The sequence below is a fragment of the Phaenicophaeus curvirostris genome, chromosome 7 (genome assembly GCF_032191515.1).
Source record: "Phaenicophaeus curvirostris isolate KB17595 chromosome 7, BPBGC_Pcur_1.0, whole genome shotgun sequence".
NCBI classification, from domain to species: Eukaryota; Metazoa; Chordata; class Aves; order Cuculiformes; family Cuculidae; genus Phaenicophaeus; species Phaenicophaeus curvirostris.
The window spans coordinates 19,175,804-19,192,680 of NC_091398.1; the positions used below are offsets into that span (position 1 = coordinate 19,175,804).

The window sequence follows — 16,877 nt, forward strand, 5'->3', positions numbered from 1 at the left end:
CTGACTTCATGGACAGCCCACAGGCCATCTGTCGCGAACTAGGTGTTTGGGGAATTACTTAAAATTTACTAATTAAATAGTTAGACAAGAGTGATTAAGTATTATTTGGTTAATATTTATATTTTCTGTGGATTACACAGTATGTCTCTAAATTAGTTGTTTTTTCTTGTTTTGTCTGTAAAACTTTTAAACTGTTATATTGGAATGGCTTAAAAATGGTTGCTTTGCACTCTTAAACTGAATAAATAAGCATAAATAAATCACAATTTGTATTTAGAACTTATGCCATTATTATCCTCCCTTGAATATATCTCTTTTATTGGTGAACTAAATACATTATTTGCTAGGGAGCTACGATTAACATAATAGAATGATTGTTTACTGGTTAAATTTATGCAGTAAAATTTGAAGGTGCATTTGAATATCAGCGCAAATAACTAGCCAACTTGAAGACCTAGTTGTAAATCAGCTCAGTGATAAATTTGGTAAGAGTGTGAGAAAAAATGTTTTTTGATGTTACCACTTTACTCTTCTTATGGGTTGATGCAGTTAACATGTATAAGGCTTATGTAGTGAGTACATGTGAGGTCTGGAATACTGGTAAAGTCAAACAAAATGACGTTGATGAGGGATGTTTTTTTTAACCGGTCAAAACTTTCAGAATTGGATACTTAAGCCTGAGCCCTTGTTATGTTTCAAACAGCTTGCTGAAAGGTGGTCTAAGTTTCAAAGCTGCTGACTACTAGCTACTACTACTTTAACAGTTGAAAAATGGGGAGGGTTATATTCTACCTTTCTGCATCTGAGGTTTATACAAAGAATGTGTCTGCACAATCAGACAATGTGCTTATATCCCAGAGTTTGTTGTCAGTTTAACAATTTTTTTTTGTATATGTATTCTTTTGTTTTAACTTGTGACACAAACTTTTGAAGCAGCTGGTAAGTGTTATGGTAACAATAAAGGCAATCATTCAAAGTCATGTTAGTGTTTTGCTTTTCATAAATAGTGTTCAGACAAGTCTTAAATTTCCTTTTGAGTCATTTATTGCTATAGCCTGAGTAATATTTCATAATTACTTTTTCCCCTCTCTTTTCAGACTTTTAATGCCATTTCTCTGTAGAGAAATGGTGGAACTCTTGGACAAAAGCGACAGCGCAATCAACCACACCAGTTTATCAAACTATGCATTTCTTTATGGAGTTTTTCCAGCAGCACCTGGTGTCGCAATATTTGCAAGTCAATTTAATATGGAAGTAGGAATTGTACGTAGTTAGCTTCTCCCAAACATGTGTACTAACTTTGAGCTGAAGTGTTGATGAAATACTTAAATAATTAAGTGGACTTGATGAATTTTCTGTAGTATAAACTCCTTAGATATGCTTGTACTCTCTAGATCTCAAATGTAAATAGTATTTCAGTTTCTTAAATAAGCAACATATTCTTTTGTGTTATCGCAAGTGTTGTGATTATACACATTCATAAATAAGTCTTCCTACTTTTCTTATTTGTGACTCTAGCAGGATGAATGAGGATAGCTTTAAATGTAATGAACTTGTATCTTTGTTGTGGGTTTGTTGTTTTTTAGTTTTGCTTTCTTTGTTTGGGTGTGTAGTGTTTTGTTGTTTTTTTTCCAAAGACCTTATCTTTGAGCTACTTTTTTTTGTAGGAAGAAATAGAAGTTTTTAATTACTTCAGTAAGAAAAGTGTTAGCTTAGTGCTGAACACTTACAGAAGAACTTAAACTTTAACTGATTATGTTGTGTTGCCCTTCAGTTAAATCTTGTCATAGAAATACACTTTACTTTTTCTATAGTAGAGGGTATCAATTATTTTTTCAACTTAAAACATAAATTTTATATGTTCCATTTCTTCCACTTGAAGTGACATTAAAACCTTCCTGAATCACTTAAATGTAAATATAGGTGGCTTCTTCTTATGAATTGGTGCATATTAATATGTGTATAACTACATGTTTTCGTATTTATTATGTGGGTGTTTGTGTCCAAAAGTAAATTGTCACATTGTAAATTCACCCCTAGACCACAGAGTCGTTGGTATATTTGACACCCAGGAAAAAACTCTGAAAGAGATTGCAGTATGGAGCTCTCTATTCCTGCTATTTTAGAAGCTCGTTATAATTCTCAGTGTAACAATATGTATAAAATGGATACTTTCTGGCTGAAATTCCAAATAATTTTTATAGAAACAACTCAGTGATTTGTTAATTCAAAGCTTAAATTGTATGTTTAATTCAAAGGTATAATTTTGCAGTAGTTGTATTCCTGAAAGCAGATTATTTATTATAGCTTGAGATCTGATTAACTGTGTTTTTGTTTCTATTTGATTCATTTTGCAGATTACCTCAGGCATGGTGATAAGCACTTTTGTGTCTGCACCTATTATGTATGTTTCTGCATGGCTGTTGACCATTCCATCTATGGACCCCAACCCACTGGCATCTGCACTCCAAAATGTTAGCTTTGACATAAGTATTGTCAGCCTCATTTCTCTGGTAAGTGTTGATGAAGCGAAACACAAAATCATGCGGTCGTGTCAGGGTAGCGTTCATACGTAAGCAGCAAATCAAGTCCATGATAGGATGACTCACATTTCCTCATCGTATCCTGTTACAGAAGGATGAGGAAGGAGTTAAAAATCTTGATTTAGCAGTGGGTGGGCTGAAAAGCTGCTAAGTGAAGTAGAGCTTAAGAGTTTGTCTTTTTCATTTTTTTGTTTTGGGTTGGGGTTTGGGTGTTTTGTTTTTTAAAGAACAGTGTGTGGGGAAACAATAGTACTGGGGAATAATTGCATCAAGCCATGTGAGGCACTTAAATATCATATTAAGGGAGGCTTTGTACAAACTTCAGCTCCAATAACATCAGTGAATATTTATTTAATGAAGTATTAATGAGTTTTAATGAAAATGTTTGACTTGGAAGTTTAAATTTAGTTTTATCAAATTAATTTCCTAGAAATTCTGGGTGCAGAGTTTTTAAGAAGTAGGTTGATAATCCAGAAGTCCAGTGTCTGTGGTTTGGCTGTATAGGCACTATAGATAACATGTTTGGTTTGTTTGGTTTTTTTCAAAAAAAACAAAATATTCATGTTTTCTTAAGCTGTTTTCTTACTTAAGTCGTTTGCCTTGAAACTGTGCCCCAAGGGAATCCACAGGCAAACACTGCCTGTTGCTGTCACAGATCAGTTTGAGGAGATTCAAGAGGGGGAATTTTAAATTCTACATTGCCAAGATACTCTGTGATCAACTCATTTATGTCCTGAGGAACAACCAGGCTTCTGTGCACTAGAGGCAAGCTCTTGGAGCTTCCTAGAAATATTTCACCATCATCATTTTTAAATTCAATTTTTTTCTTGTATGTTACAGATCTGGTCTCTTACTGTTGTTCTTCTGAGTAAGAAATACAAACAATTTCCTCATATGATTACAACAAATCTACTTGTTGCTCAGGTCAGTAGTGAGAAGAATGCTGTTGCGTGAGTTGTTGGTTTTTCAAAGTCTTACTTTTAAAGTTTTTATAAATTTGATTTCTGCAGTCATATCTTTGTAACCCTCTGTGGAGGAAAGGAGAATGTAATGTGTGACTTGCTTAAACAATTTCTGTGCTTTAAAATACATCCTTGAAGAAAATAATAGTTGATGCTGGTAATATGATTTTCAAACAGGGACTATAAGCAATCAGAACAGAGAGTGACTTCTGAAATATATTTTTAGCATTTTGAGTTACTACCTAATACCGTTGAGCACACTTCTCTATCAATTTATGCCAATCTGAAGTCATCAGTTCCAGTATCATCAGCAGCGTGTGTTTGACTCTATGATGACCTGGCTTAAGGAGCTAAATAGAAAGCGTAATCCCCGTATTGGTTTGGCTCTCTGAAGTGTATCACTGAGGGATCAGACAGGTGCCAGTGCTGGTGCAAGGAGAGTGTGTGGGAATGCATGGCTGGTGGCTAGGGAAGGGCAAAGCCAAATAGCTCTGGATTAGTTTTAATTGTTATTTAAACTGAGAGAAAACTATAAAGTACATGTCCCTTCTTCCCTTGAAGTCAACTGCACAACTGCAGTTAAATTCAGTGAGAGGAGCTTGTGCTTGTAATGCATCTGTGCTAGTAATGCTTTTTGAAGTGTTCTGCAGCTTAAAGAAGAAATGTAGTAAACTCTCTGAGGTCTAATCACTTGAAAAAAAGTAGTGTGTAAGAGTTGCAGGTGCTTCTTGTCTGTAACAGTGAAGTTGGCTTTCATCTTAAAAAAATCTTAAGTACTATGTTACTGTTTCCATAGTATTTCAGCCTATCTTCAGATTCCGTCAGTACTAAAACTGTCATATATGCAGTATCAGTGGGTGAAAAACTGCATAGTTCTTGGCCAAACAAACATCTGTTGACCTCAGCTTCACGTACAAATAATTTCAAATAAATGGTTTGTACTTAACAAAAGCTTTACTTATTGTAAGATATATAAAGATTATATATATTGTCTGACTTGCCTTGCTCCCAATTTTTCTGAAATATATAATTGCTGTATAAAAACCTTCCTCCTGAAAACAAGGTACCATAGTCAGTGCCATAACTGAGTTCACTGCTGCCCTGTTATACTGCTATGAGAAGTATCCAATTTGTAAAATCACACTAGTGAATCTGGGGATGGAGGTTCAAAGCTTGTTGTAGCTATATTACACTGTGTTCAGTTTTTCTTGTCATCCTGCTTTCCCAGTTTAAATGATGGCATCTTACCTTTCTTTCCAGTTTATTGCTTGCATTGGAATGGTGGTATGGAATTTCATTGTTAAAGAGAAGGACATCACCATGCAGATCCTAGTATTTATATTCCTCTACAGCTCACTTTATAGCACTTACCTGTGGACAGGTATGATTTTTCTAGGCAGAACCTAGATACTGTAATTAAAGATCAATGTACTGAAATAATTTTATACGTCCTTTAGCGTAATTGTTCCTTTCTCTTGTATATAATTCTACAAATATGCATACTTGTAAGCTGTGCTGAGCTGCAGCACTAGCAACACTGGGCTCGGTGTCAGGCACTACTTCTGCTATTGGAAGCTTATACCTAGGCAGGTCTTGTTTGTCTTTGCAAGATACAGCAGCCATGCTAGCTTGTTACAAGAGACAAGAACCTGCTGTCAACACAGAAGCAATTACAAGTAGAGAGGATGTGGTGAGCTACCTTTCAGCTAGTCAAAATCTTACTGACGATTTTTAATTAATGCAGAGTTTAAGAGATTAAGAGTTTAATTATTCCGTATTCAGTAGATTGAAAAACTTTGTGCCTCAAAAAAGTAGGAAATACCCTAGTAGCTTTAACATTTCTTTCCCCTGGCAATTGTAATTTCTAAAAACAGTGTATATGTTCTGCAAGCGTAGATGATTAATGAAGGTATTACTTGAAATAGGCAGAATTGAAAGATGCATCAAGAAGCTTGCAAAACCTTACATGTATGATAAACAAAGAGACTTTGGGTATTCAGGAGACTTTGTACGCTGTCCCTGAGTCCTGAAGTCTAAGAGTTTAATTCCTATGGTGGTTTTGTGGAGTAAGTTGTATTACCTGAAACAGGTAACTCATGATTAGTATAGCCTAACATAGATACTAACTTTGCTTTGATATGCGGAATGTTCCTGAGCTGCTGAGTTTTGAATAGAACAGACAGTTCCAGAAGATACTTCCACACATAGTTAGACATGTAAAAATGTAAAACTTTTTTTTTGTCAAATTTATCATTTGCTTTATAAAGGACTGGTCTGGTTTTAAAGAAATGTTATAATAGAACACGACATTATTTGTTGGTGACTTAAGATTCTCAGTCTAGAACAACGGCTATTGATACCTCAAGAAATTAGTTCTTGTGTCTTAAATGCTCTTATGACACTTTTTATATGCTTGTGAACCTTTCTAAGCATTTAGAAGTGAATGTTTAATAGAAAATGTCCTGGAATTTCTTCAATGCTTCATTATTAATATGATTTTTTTTTTTAAAGGTAATAGGTGTTTCTATTTTACTTTCTCAGAACACAACTAGAAAAACAATTCTGGACTATTTGAAGGTCTGAGAAGAGTGTCTTGGTTATTGAGCAGGTTACATCATAGAGTTTCTAGACTGTATTTATTAGTTCTCTTTTTTAATACTAAACAAAGCATTGTGTTTTTTCTAGGTTTTTTGTCTTTCTCTTTATTTCTATCAAGGAAAAGAGAAACAGTTAAGATTCCCATTGGATTTATTATCATAGCTGGATGGGGGTAAGTTAGTTCAAATGTTTCTCTGTAGAATTAGTGGGAACATGCTAGATATGTTACTTTGTTTGCGTTCTGCTCTTTCAGAATCCCAACACTTCTGGTGGGAATCTTACTAATTGCTGGTGAACGTAATGGCATTATTATTGACTCTGCCTTTTTCTATGGAAAACATCAGGTATGAACGTGTTCTGCTCTCTTCACTTCAGACTTCTGCCATGTCCAATATATTGTTGAGAAATTACGTTCTCTGCTTCTTATGTATGTGGCTTTCAGTCAAAGTACAGGCTACCATAATACAAGTATCATTGTAAAATGCTTATAGATAGATAAAAAAATGTATTTCTGTAATGTGCCATTAGGAAAACTTGTCTGGACAAGAACCTTCAAGGTTAGGCAGCTGTGACTAAGAAAAAGAGGGAGTAGGATTTCCAAAGAAAAATCTTAGGAGTGGTAATGAATTGCAGAGCCCTTTTCCTGGTGACTAATTTGTAATCTCACTTGATAATTATCTAAAATTATTACCATCAAATAGCTAATTAATGGCTTTTGGTCTGTAGTAGATAAGATCTTCATTACATGTGTAGCAGTAACTGCTTGCGCTCTGGGAGATTTCTCTGCACAATCATGGACTAAAGAGTCCATGAACGTCAGTTTTCACCAATGTATCAGAGGATGTGAGGTGCACTAGCATAGGTATTTGTCATGTTTTCCCTCTGTCTTTGTTATGAATAGAGAGCCTGTGAGTCTCTCATTATTCATGTGGCACTTCCACAAGTACTAGAATAGCCTCACAGTGAACTATAGGTATCAGTAACAGATGATTAGAAGAAAAGGTTGATTAATGGGATGCTGCCCATTGGAGAAAACATGGAAATCAGAGCAGTGCCAGAGGGTGACAAGAACACATTTCTCTTTGGAGTTAATAGGTATCTGAACAGAACTTAAACTGGACCAGTAATGATTCTGAGGGGAAGGATGATGATGATGATGAGGGGATATTTCTGAATTGCATGGGAAATAGGGGTACCCGTGTTAAAAAAAAAAAAAAAAAGATAGAGCTAAGTTACTTGGGAAATTAGTTGGGTGTACTGGTTGCTCTTTCAATGCCACAAGGTGCAGGAGCAGTAAATACAGAAAGTTCTCTTAATCAGATGCATTTGTTAGTATATTTAGGGAAGTGCAGAAGTTAGAAAGACGAATATGAAATTATTTTCCTTTATTTTATATTTAAGTGTGTCTTCTTTGCTCTCTTAACAGATCATTACCACAGCAGTGATCCTGTTCATCAGTATATTGATGTCGGGTATCTCACTTATGTGCATGAATAGGAATAGGCAAGAATCAAGGTATGAGGTATTAAACCCATATTCACCACGTAGCCAAGTGGAGGTGGTTGAAGGGGAAGGGAGTGAGGGGAATCGAGTTTCAGCCACCACACCTCAGCCTTCTGCAGAACCTTCTGCACAGCCTCCTCAAAGATCTGTTGCACAGCCGTCAGCAGAAAGAGGTAGGGAAAGTAGATTTATGAAAGAATAAGTAGCTCAGAATACAATAAAATATCGTTTCAAATTTGATTCTGACCTAGGAAGGTTATTTGTTTATACCTTCCATTCTTACGATAGAACAGAAGAAAATCTAAGTGTAACTGCCCCAATATTTAGGTTTATGTTTCTAAGGAAAGTTTGATGTTTATCACTATAAGGGTTTGGGATGTGGACAGGAAAAAAAAGCATGTGTGTGGTTTTTAGGTAAGTAGTGGTATCTTGATAAGGACGTGATAAATGCAGTCCACAAGGCATCTTAGGTTGTTTACCCACTAAAGCATCTCTGAGAATGAATTATGAGCCTGCAGCATTGCTACTGGATGTCTTTCTAATCTTCCTTCGTTTTATGTAGCCTTTTTAGATCACTTCCTTTATGTTTTCCCTCTCGCTAAAAGTACTTGTTTTGCTTTCATGGTGATAGTGCTACGTTAAATATTTTTATATATTAGTAGCATAATCCATTTGCCCTTTCAGCAGATTGGAAAAACTAAGTGTGCTTTCTCCTTTTAGGTTATTTTTGGGCATAATAGTTAAAGCTGTATAAAGTATATTTTTATACTTGGAAAATAAATTATGGTAGTGAAGGAAGCTAACTATCCTGTTGCTGTATACACTTAATAGGTTGCTGTTCTTGTCAAGGGACAAATGGTGAATTGTCCTGTGCTAGAGAGAGCAAAGCAGTGTCAAATGCTGTTGAAAGCAAGGTTCCTCCAATTGAGACAGGTAAAGCAGTAGTGTCTGTTTGTTTTAATACTACAAACTCTTCGACAACATTTGTTTGTGTTGTTCTCGCAAAGAAACTGTTTTGGCTTTTCTTCATTCAACCCTACCTGCCTAACTTATATTTCATATTATATTCAAGTATTAGGAAATATGTTAGATGCTTGTTCTCTTCTGCCTGATAGTTATTAATAATCTTAAAGAGTTCAAGATTAGTAGTTATTTTAGGTTGTTTTTTTACCACTAAGCTACTTTAACACATCCTTCTAAGCATTTAGACTTTACCTCTCCATCATTGCCTTGTTTAGACACTAGGAATTTGAATGCAAGACCCTGCTTTGCCTCAAGTTTTCAACTTAAACACACTTTTTTACATTTTCACATTCAAATCTTGTGTCTTCTAAAAGGACCTTTGAAGCCTTTGTAATTACGCACCAGTTTCGAATAAGAAACTTCAGACCTAGAGGAGCAAGTGCTTACTACAGATTAGATCAAATGTCCATGCTGCTGTATTATCTGTGTCTAGGGGAGATGGAGAAAATTGACTAAGGGGGCCGTGGGAGTCACTGAAATAGAAAAAAATAGGTGAAAGTGACTGTTCATCAGCTGACAGAGAAGTGCATGCTTAGTCCATTCTCATTGTATGTCACTGTCAGTAATCAAAGCTAGCTGTAGGGCAACTTTTTTCATATTTTCTTGTTTGTTTTGTATGCTTAACAATGAAGTTTATATCCTTAGGCTTTGTTTGCATGCAGCATAACTTTCTACAAATCTAAATATTTCATGCTGCAAGACACTTAGTTATGTGTCCTTTTATAAAATGCTAGCTTTCCATCTATTGCCAACTATTTTATCTATTAAGGAATTCAAGCAAGCATCGTAAGAATATTTTCCAATGGTGGAGGAAGGCCAGTTTAATTTTCTTATCCTAAAAGATAAGGTAGAAAATGTCTTATAATTGAGAGGAAATTTTATCAGCCTACTGAGGGAGCACTTTTAAACTATAAATCAGTAAAACAGATAGTAATAGATACACTTGTGTAACTTAGGCCTCAATAATGACTAATCCTTCTGCTATCCCATTTAACAGCTATGACGGGTCTCTGGTGCGATCACTTAGGTATGCCCTTGCCAGGAAGTTTTTCACTGCCATCTAGAGGAAGATACTCAGAATTCCTTAGGACTCTGTAACTGGAAAAGAAGCATCTGTTCTTTGTGTATTTGGCTTCTTTTGACTGATAGAATTATGACAGTGTTCTGATATACCATCTTAAAAATACAGTCATAGAACTGAAATAAATACAGTTAATTGTCTGATCTAGAGCTCAACAATGCTAAGATTCAGAGTAAAAACATTAGAGCTGATGTTATTAGATGTTTGTAACATTTATTCCAGAAATTTATTCCAAGTTTAAAAACTGTTCTGAGAAAACACTATTTTTTCATTATTTCTAGCAGTATTTTTTAAATGTTAACCACAAGTTGTGGCTAAACCTTTGAAAGAAGAATTTTGCTGCAAAAAAGTTTCTTCATTTTAGAAGCACTTGTAAATTACTGTTTCGTTTGAAAGTAGATGTCTGATTGAGTTATTGTCAGAGCCAATATTATATTTTGTGTATGTGACTTCAGTACAGGTACTTATAAGATAATTTAACCCAGCAAGTTATATTAATGAGCTTTGCTTGTGGAGTTCGTAAGTTAGAAACCTGATGAAAACTTCTGGTTTGTTTTTCAGCTGATCAGTGTGTGAGTCATTGCAGCGCTCAAACCTGTGTATTGGCTCAGGAAGAGCAGCTTCTACAGACAGGAGACAAACAGCTGGCCAGACATGTGCTGCTGTGCTTACTTCTTATTGTTGGCCTGTTTGCTGTAAGTATTTTTTCTCCCTGTATTGCTTAAGTCATTGAGGTGGAATGATTTTTAGGAAAGCTATGTAGACAATCTAGAAAAACTTCCAGTTCCTCATGTAACAATTCATTAAATGAGTCCTTGGAAGAGGAATGTCATTAAATTATTTTTTCAGTGCTGCAGCATAAACTAAGGGCAAGTTAAGACTGATGATGCTTTGCGAGCAAGCCACACTTAAGAACCCTAAAGGGAAAAAAAAAAGAAAAAAGGAATTCTATCATTTGGTAATTAATTTGTCACTACTGCACCTCTTCCCATTTTTCTCAAGAGATAATCTTATTCCTGAGACAATAACCAAAAAAATAGAAAGTGAATTCTACCTCTGATGGAGACTGTATGGAAATTATTTCCATCTAATCATATTTGGAACTTGGATTTCTTTGGGGTACTTTAGTTATGAAGAATAATGTAAGATTATTTGAAATGAGAAAGTCCAGTTTTATTCCTCTTAGTGGTGGTTTGGAGGCAACATAGCTAAGTTGGTATTGCCAAGCATCATCACTGGTTAGATCCAAGCTGTGAAGTGGCTGCTCCTGTGTAAAAGTGTGAAATACCAAAATGTAATGCATTAGCGATATAATTTAAATTTTTAACTGTGACAGAGATAAGAAACAACTGTCAGTTTGAATGTAATGCCTTAAGTTGAGCTTCTTGTGGATGACAGGCAGGAAGTAATTTTATTTGGAATGGAAAATACTGTGGCACAAATGTGTAATACTACAAAGAATGACACTGCGGCGCAGCTGTGTAGTGTATTGGTTACTGCTGTTGCTTTTCAGGTCCTATGATATTACAAAATGGAAGACTTTCTTCCCTCAAATTTCCTATATTAAATATTCCATTATAATGTATTTTTTACATCTTCTGTGTTTAAGAGGTATCCCAGACATTAGCCTCTATTTTAGTTGTATCTGAATGATTACATAGATACTATGAAACGAGACCAGTTATGTTAAAAAATTAGCTTTCACACCCGAAGAGATTAACTTCAGAGGTTTTTTTCCTTCTGTCAGGCATGTAAAATACCTGAAGTGGTATGTGCTTCAGCTTAACGCAATCTTAACTATGCAGAAAATGCGTAGAAAGCACTGGTCTCAGCTAAACAGGCCTAAAAACAAATACTGCAAATCTGTCTGGGCTAATATTGGCTGTGTTAGATTGAATACGTAAGTATGCTTAAGGCAAGCTCCCTATGTAAACATGTAAAGGGGCAGGACCTCTACACTGCTATATTTTTTGTTATTTTGTTTGAAAACAAACAAGCTTTCCCCAGCCTTAGCAATTGAGCTTAACTAAAATGATAGTTAAGGTGTTTATTCCCTTTATTTGTCTTTATCTGAATAATTTGTTAAATAAGGACGGTGAAACTTGTGCAAGCATCTGTTAGCATGTGAAGAGTAAGAAAGTGCTTTTGATATTTTTGTGGGTTATGTTGTGTTGGTATTTTTCCTTAACAGAATCTTTCCAGTTGCTTGTGGTGGCTGTTCAACCAGGAGCCTGGAAGGCTGTATGTGGAACTGCAGTTCTTCTGTGCTGTGTTTAATTTTGGTCAGGTATGTATCAATGTTTGTTCTGAAAATCACTTTGTTAGTGGGTGTTGCAGCACATGCTGTTACAAGCACACTGAGTCAAAGTCCTCAAACAATGCTTAAGTCACCAGCTCCCGATGTTGTTTTGCCTTTTTTCCTCAATATCTTTCTTTTGCCTTGGTAGCTTTCTTACAATAATGCATGTCTTTTATGTGCATAAACACTTTTTAGGGTAAAAATGACAACTGAGTGCCTAATGCCTATGGAAACTGAGTAGGATTTTAGCCTTGTTTCTACCAGAAAGCTTCACTGATGTCACTATCTAGATATCTAGAGAAGAGGGATACTTATGTGTGTCTTGGCATTGAGCTTCTAGTATTTTATTTCTGTTCTTTAGAAACCAAAGTTTTTGCTTAATGTTGGTTTTCCTAATTTTTTTTCCTGCAGGGCTTCATTTCCTTTGGTATTTTTGGCCTAGATAAGCATTTAATCATTCTACCATTCAAGCGAAGGTAAATAGAATCTTTACTCTTACACTTATAAACTTAGTTATTAAAGACAATAATTTTTAAAGCATATTGAGTGTTCAGTGCCATTGCATTCCATTTCCTGTTTGTTCAATCTTCCAGGTTTGTTAATTGCAGTTCACCGTGCACAGGTTTTTACTGATATCCTAATGACATTCCCAAAGACAAAAATCCCACAGGCTCCCTATAGACAAAATCTTCGGCAAATAATGGCAAAGTATGTGATTGGATCCATGAGGTGATGGATCTTTAGAAATAATTTCAGCTGATAAATTAAAACTTAGATGTGAATGCTGAACCAGATTCTGTCATCATTGTTTTAAAGTCCTGTATTCGTAACCTCATGCAAGTGCTTTGTGTGGATGGACACTTCCATTGGTACCTCACTGTGGAGGCGTCAGTTGTGGAAAGCCATCTTTAACTTAGAGCTAGCTGGCTGCAGTGTGAATGTAGCAGCTAAAGGTGACTCCAAATGACCCTGTTTTCTTCTGCCTGAGCCTAGGACAAAGCCTCCCTGTTCAAAGACTGTACAAGTTTATTAGGAAGGTTGTATATAAATTATTGGGCACAAAACCAGTAAAATAGTTATGATAAACTTCCTATGAGATCTGCTCCATTATCTGCAGTTTCCTTAAAAATGCCTCTGGTTGAATTGCTGGTTTTAATTTATTTTCTGTTGTCCTTTTCTTTCTTCCTTTCTTCCTTTTTTTTTTTAAAGACTTGAATTTCTCTGGGGAGGAAGAGAAGCAGCAGGGCATACGGATTCCACTGTACCTGAGGAAATAAGGATGACCTGTCAACAGTTCATTCGTTATCATAGAGATCACTGTGTCAAAAGCATTGTGAGAGGCAGAAGGTAAGGTTCCTCCCAGCACAAACAACTTGTTACAAAGGTCACGATTTGGAAATAATGAAATGCAGTTTAATCTGTCTGTGGGCAATTCCTGTCGCAGCATATTTACTCAAACATTAAGGTGAGGATTAAGAATTTAGCAGTAACAGGGAATGTTTCTACTCTCAAGTTGAAACATTGAGGTTCAAGTTATTATGTTATCCATCTAGGTTCCATAGAAAGTATAAAAAGTTGTATATCATTAAGGCATAGCCCTAGTTTGTGCATTTAGCTGGAGTTCAGGACAGAAAATCTTTCTGAAGAAATGTATATGATAATGTTTATAGTAGAGTACATGCGTCTACATGTTCTGTCAAATTTGAGACTTCATTTGTTTTCATTTGATTAAGAAGGTGTCAATCTTTATGTGACTGTATATTTACTAATAAATAGCTCTTACAGGAGGTGAAACTATTGCCACTGATATAAGTATGTACTCAGAGGCTACTCAATATGTGAGATTATAGTTATATTTTAGGACCTTTATGCCTTCTGAGTTCATAGAATTTCTTTTCCTCGTTTCTGTCATGAGGCCTAATCCTCAATTTGTGAAATCGGCAAATCTTTCAGGTGCAAATTATGACACACGAATCAAGGATCGTGCATTCAGGTATTTGTAGGTGAATGAGAAATGCATACTGAAGCAGCGGGAACGAGAAAAAAGCTCTGCCTTTATTTAAATATTTACTGTATGAAATGGACACATGAAAAGTTTTTCTAATAGGACAGGACTACTTTTCTTATTATGTGAGCTTTTAAGTAGGACTAGGTTGACAGGATGGGGTGATATGTTAGTGGTTAGATAGTCCAAAACAACATTCTCAAACTGGTTTTTGACAGCATCAGTCTTCTAAGAAATCACTGATGTTCCATAAGAGAGAAAGTTATGCATTTAGGAATAATGAACTACTGCACTACCACAGCTTGAGGACTTGCTTCTTTTGTGCCAGACTGAAAAGATGTTATCAGAAAATGTTTGTTTTGAAATAGGAGAGAGGTGTGCTTCATGTGCCTATGCTGCTATTGTGGGTTTTTTTTGCTTTAGGCTATTCATTTGGTTGGATTTTGTGTGGTTTTTTTTAATCATACATCACCTGAGAATACATCAAAAACTGGCATTTATTGCTTCCTTGTTTTAATATTATGTGTGTATGGAACTAGTTTCTTCTTTCTCCATCTGTGTTAGAAGAAAGCATTTATCTTCTCATTTTAATTTTTTATCTAACTTGATCCTGTCCTCTTTGATTTAAACATACTGTAACTGAGACCTTGTAATCCTGGATTTCTATTTATTTTAGTTTTTGCTTCGCTGCTAATAGATGGTAACGCTTGCTCTGTGTTACTGCTGCTTTTAACTTAAATAAATAGAGAAAGATTTTTAGGTTTTGCTGTTAACCGTCTTCAGAAACCCTGCATGTGGGTTGTATAGAGCAGTTCTTAGATAACCAGAAACATTAACTGCTGCAGGTAAATTTCTGAATGATATTTTTGCCGCATCTAGGTAGGTGCTAGTGGCATTGTCTCAAATACATAGAAGAAAATTAGTTCAGTCTTGCTGTAGAGGTTTTGTTTATTCTTAGTATTGTCTATGTGGTAAATATTTAACCGTATATGCAAGTTAAATGTTTTTTCGTTTACAACACATGTAAGCACTCAGTGTTTATTTAAAGCTGTAGTGAAATTATAGTGTGAAGTTAAAATGCAGAGTGAGTTCCAGTTGCTGCAGCATGCTGCTCTCAAATCAGATATTTTGTTGCCAAAATAATCCTGTTAATGAGCACATGGAAAGTAAGTATCCAAGAAATAGAATTCTATTGTGTGCTTTTAGGAAATTGCTACTTGTGTTCACTGCAGCTTATTTGTGCAAGCCTGAAATAACCTTGTAGGAACCTTTTGCTTTTCTTTGAAGTGTCTGTAGGAAATGGTAATGAACATTGGCATGTCCCTAATACACAAAACTTGCAAATTCTCTTCTAACATGCTCTTAACTATTATGATGTCTTTCCTTGTTTCCTGCTATTTTTCCTTGCCTTTCCCCATCGTGCAGTGGTGATACCAGATTTACAGAACATGTGGGTGAATCATTCCTTTGACATACAGGTGTGGTGCAAAGATCTCCACTGGCATCTTCTTTGGCTGCGACCTGGTGAACTGGCTCATGCAAGTTGGCCTTGCTTCTGACCGTGGTGAAGCTGTGATGTATGGAGACAGACTGATGAAAGGAGGCATCGTCCAGCATATTACAAATGAATTTGAATTTCGGGATGAATATTTGTATTACCGCTTTATTCCCAAGAGATCAGTTGCAGTTGAGAACCATTGACCTGAGCATGCAGGCAGAGAGCAGGCAGGCAGGGGGGAATGTGACCATCTCCTCCGCCTTCACTGATGAAACTGGAAGTATTTCTTTCTCAGGGCCCTTGGAGGATTGTGTTATTCTCTCTTGTTAAGAAAAAGTTAAGAAATTAAGTTAAAGTTAAGAAATATGGTTCTACTTGTGTCTATTCTGATGGAAATGGTAGCAAGCGATACTTAGTGAGCATTCCAACCAGAATGCAACTAAAAACAAGATGCTCTGGATTTAGAGCATTTTTTCCGTCTTGAGCAAAACAAATAGTAAATTGATACATGTCACTGTGGCATTACAGAGGCATTGTAGCAGCAGCTTTAGTGACTGGTGCCACAATGGAAAAAAAACATAACTGAGAGGTATTTTTCATGCTGCTATATGTTTGCCATATTTTAGTGTGATGAAATACTGATTCTTTTTTACAGGCAGGCTTCCCCCTGACTTCATAGGATTAGGATTTCTTCTATCGTGCTCTGCTTTTACTACTTACTGTTGTCCAACACAGGAACCTTTTCTAGCTGTTTACACCTCAGATCAGGTGGTTTGTTTCTCCCTTAAAGATAAAATCCTCCATTTATAAAAACAGAATTGTTGTGAAGATGGTATCTATTTTGGAGGATTAAAGCTGAGGAAATACTGATGATTTTGTACAAACTTAAATCTTGAAACCATATAAAAATACCCACCGCTCCCTCACATGAGGAAATGATATAACGTTCAACCTGGAGAAAAGAAGGCTCAGGGGAGACTTTATAGCGCTCTTCCAGTACCTGAAGGGGGCTACAAGAAAGCTGGGGAGGGACTTTTTATAAGGACAAGGGGAAATGGCTTTAAACTGGAAGAGGGATGATTTAGGTTAGACATTAGGCAGAAATTCTTCGTGATGAGGGTGATGAAGCACTGGCAGGGGTTGCCCAGGCAAGCTGTGGATGTTCTCTCCCTGGAAGTGTTATAGGGCAGGTTGGATGGGGCCTTGGGCAGCCTGGTCTGGTGGGATGTCCCTGCCCATGGCAGAGGGATTGAAACTGGATTTTAAGGTCCCTTCCAACCCAAACCATTCTATGAACAATAGGTTCTGAAGTTTTGCCTTAAGGTGGTAGTAACATTTTTCTCAAGAGCAGGTTTTTACCTTCCA

The 16,877-nt window shown here is 36.0% G+C and overlaps 1 protein-coding gene across 3 annotated transcripts in view; it reads left to right on the forward strand.

Annotated features, from left to right (window-relative positions):
• GPR155 (G protein-coupled receptor 155) overlaps positions 1–15,837 on the forward strand; it is a 28,267-nt gene extending 12,430 nt beyond the window's left edge. For 2 of the 3 annotated variants that reach the window (XM_069861089.1, XM_069861090.1), the window contains 13 exons: positions 1,098–1,263; positions 2,358–2,513; positions 3,384–3,467; positions 4,766–4,886; positions 6,191–6,275; positions 6,357–6,447; positions 7,530–7,779; positions 8,438–8,539; positions 10,272–10,405; positions 11,902–11,997; positions 12,421–12,485; positions 13,219–13,356; positions 15,493–15,837. In XM_069861089.1, the coding sequence (XP_069717190.1) occupies positions 1,098–1,263; positions 2,358–2,513; positions 3,384–3,467; positions 4,766–4,886; positions 6,191–6,275; positions 6,357–6,447; positions 7,530–7,779; positions 8,438–8,539; positions 10,272–10,405; positions 11,902–11,997; positions 12,421–12,485; positions 13,219–13,356; positions 15,493–15,715 (1,711 nt within the window). In that variant the 3' untranslated portion in view covers positions 15,716–15,837. Of the gene's footprint in view, positions 1–1,097; positions 1,264–2,357; positions 2,514–3,383; positions 3,468–4,765; positions 4,887–6,190; positions 6,276–6,356; positions 6,448–7,529; positions 7,780–8,437; positions 8,540–10,271; positions 10,406–11,901; positions 11,998–12,420; positions 12,486–13,218; positions 13,357–15,439 lie in introns of all 3 variants that reach the window. The other variant, XM_069861091.1, reaches the window with a different exon arrangement.
• The last annotated feature ends 1,040 nt before the right edge of the window (positions 15,838–16,877 follow it).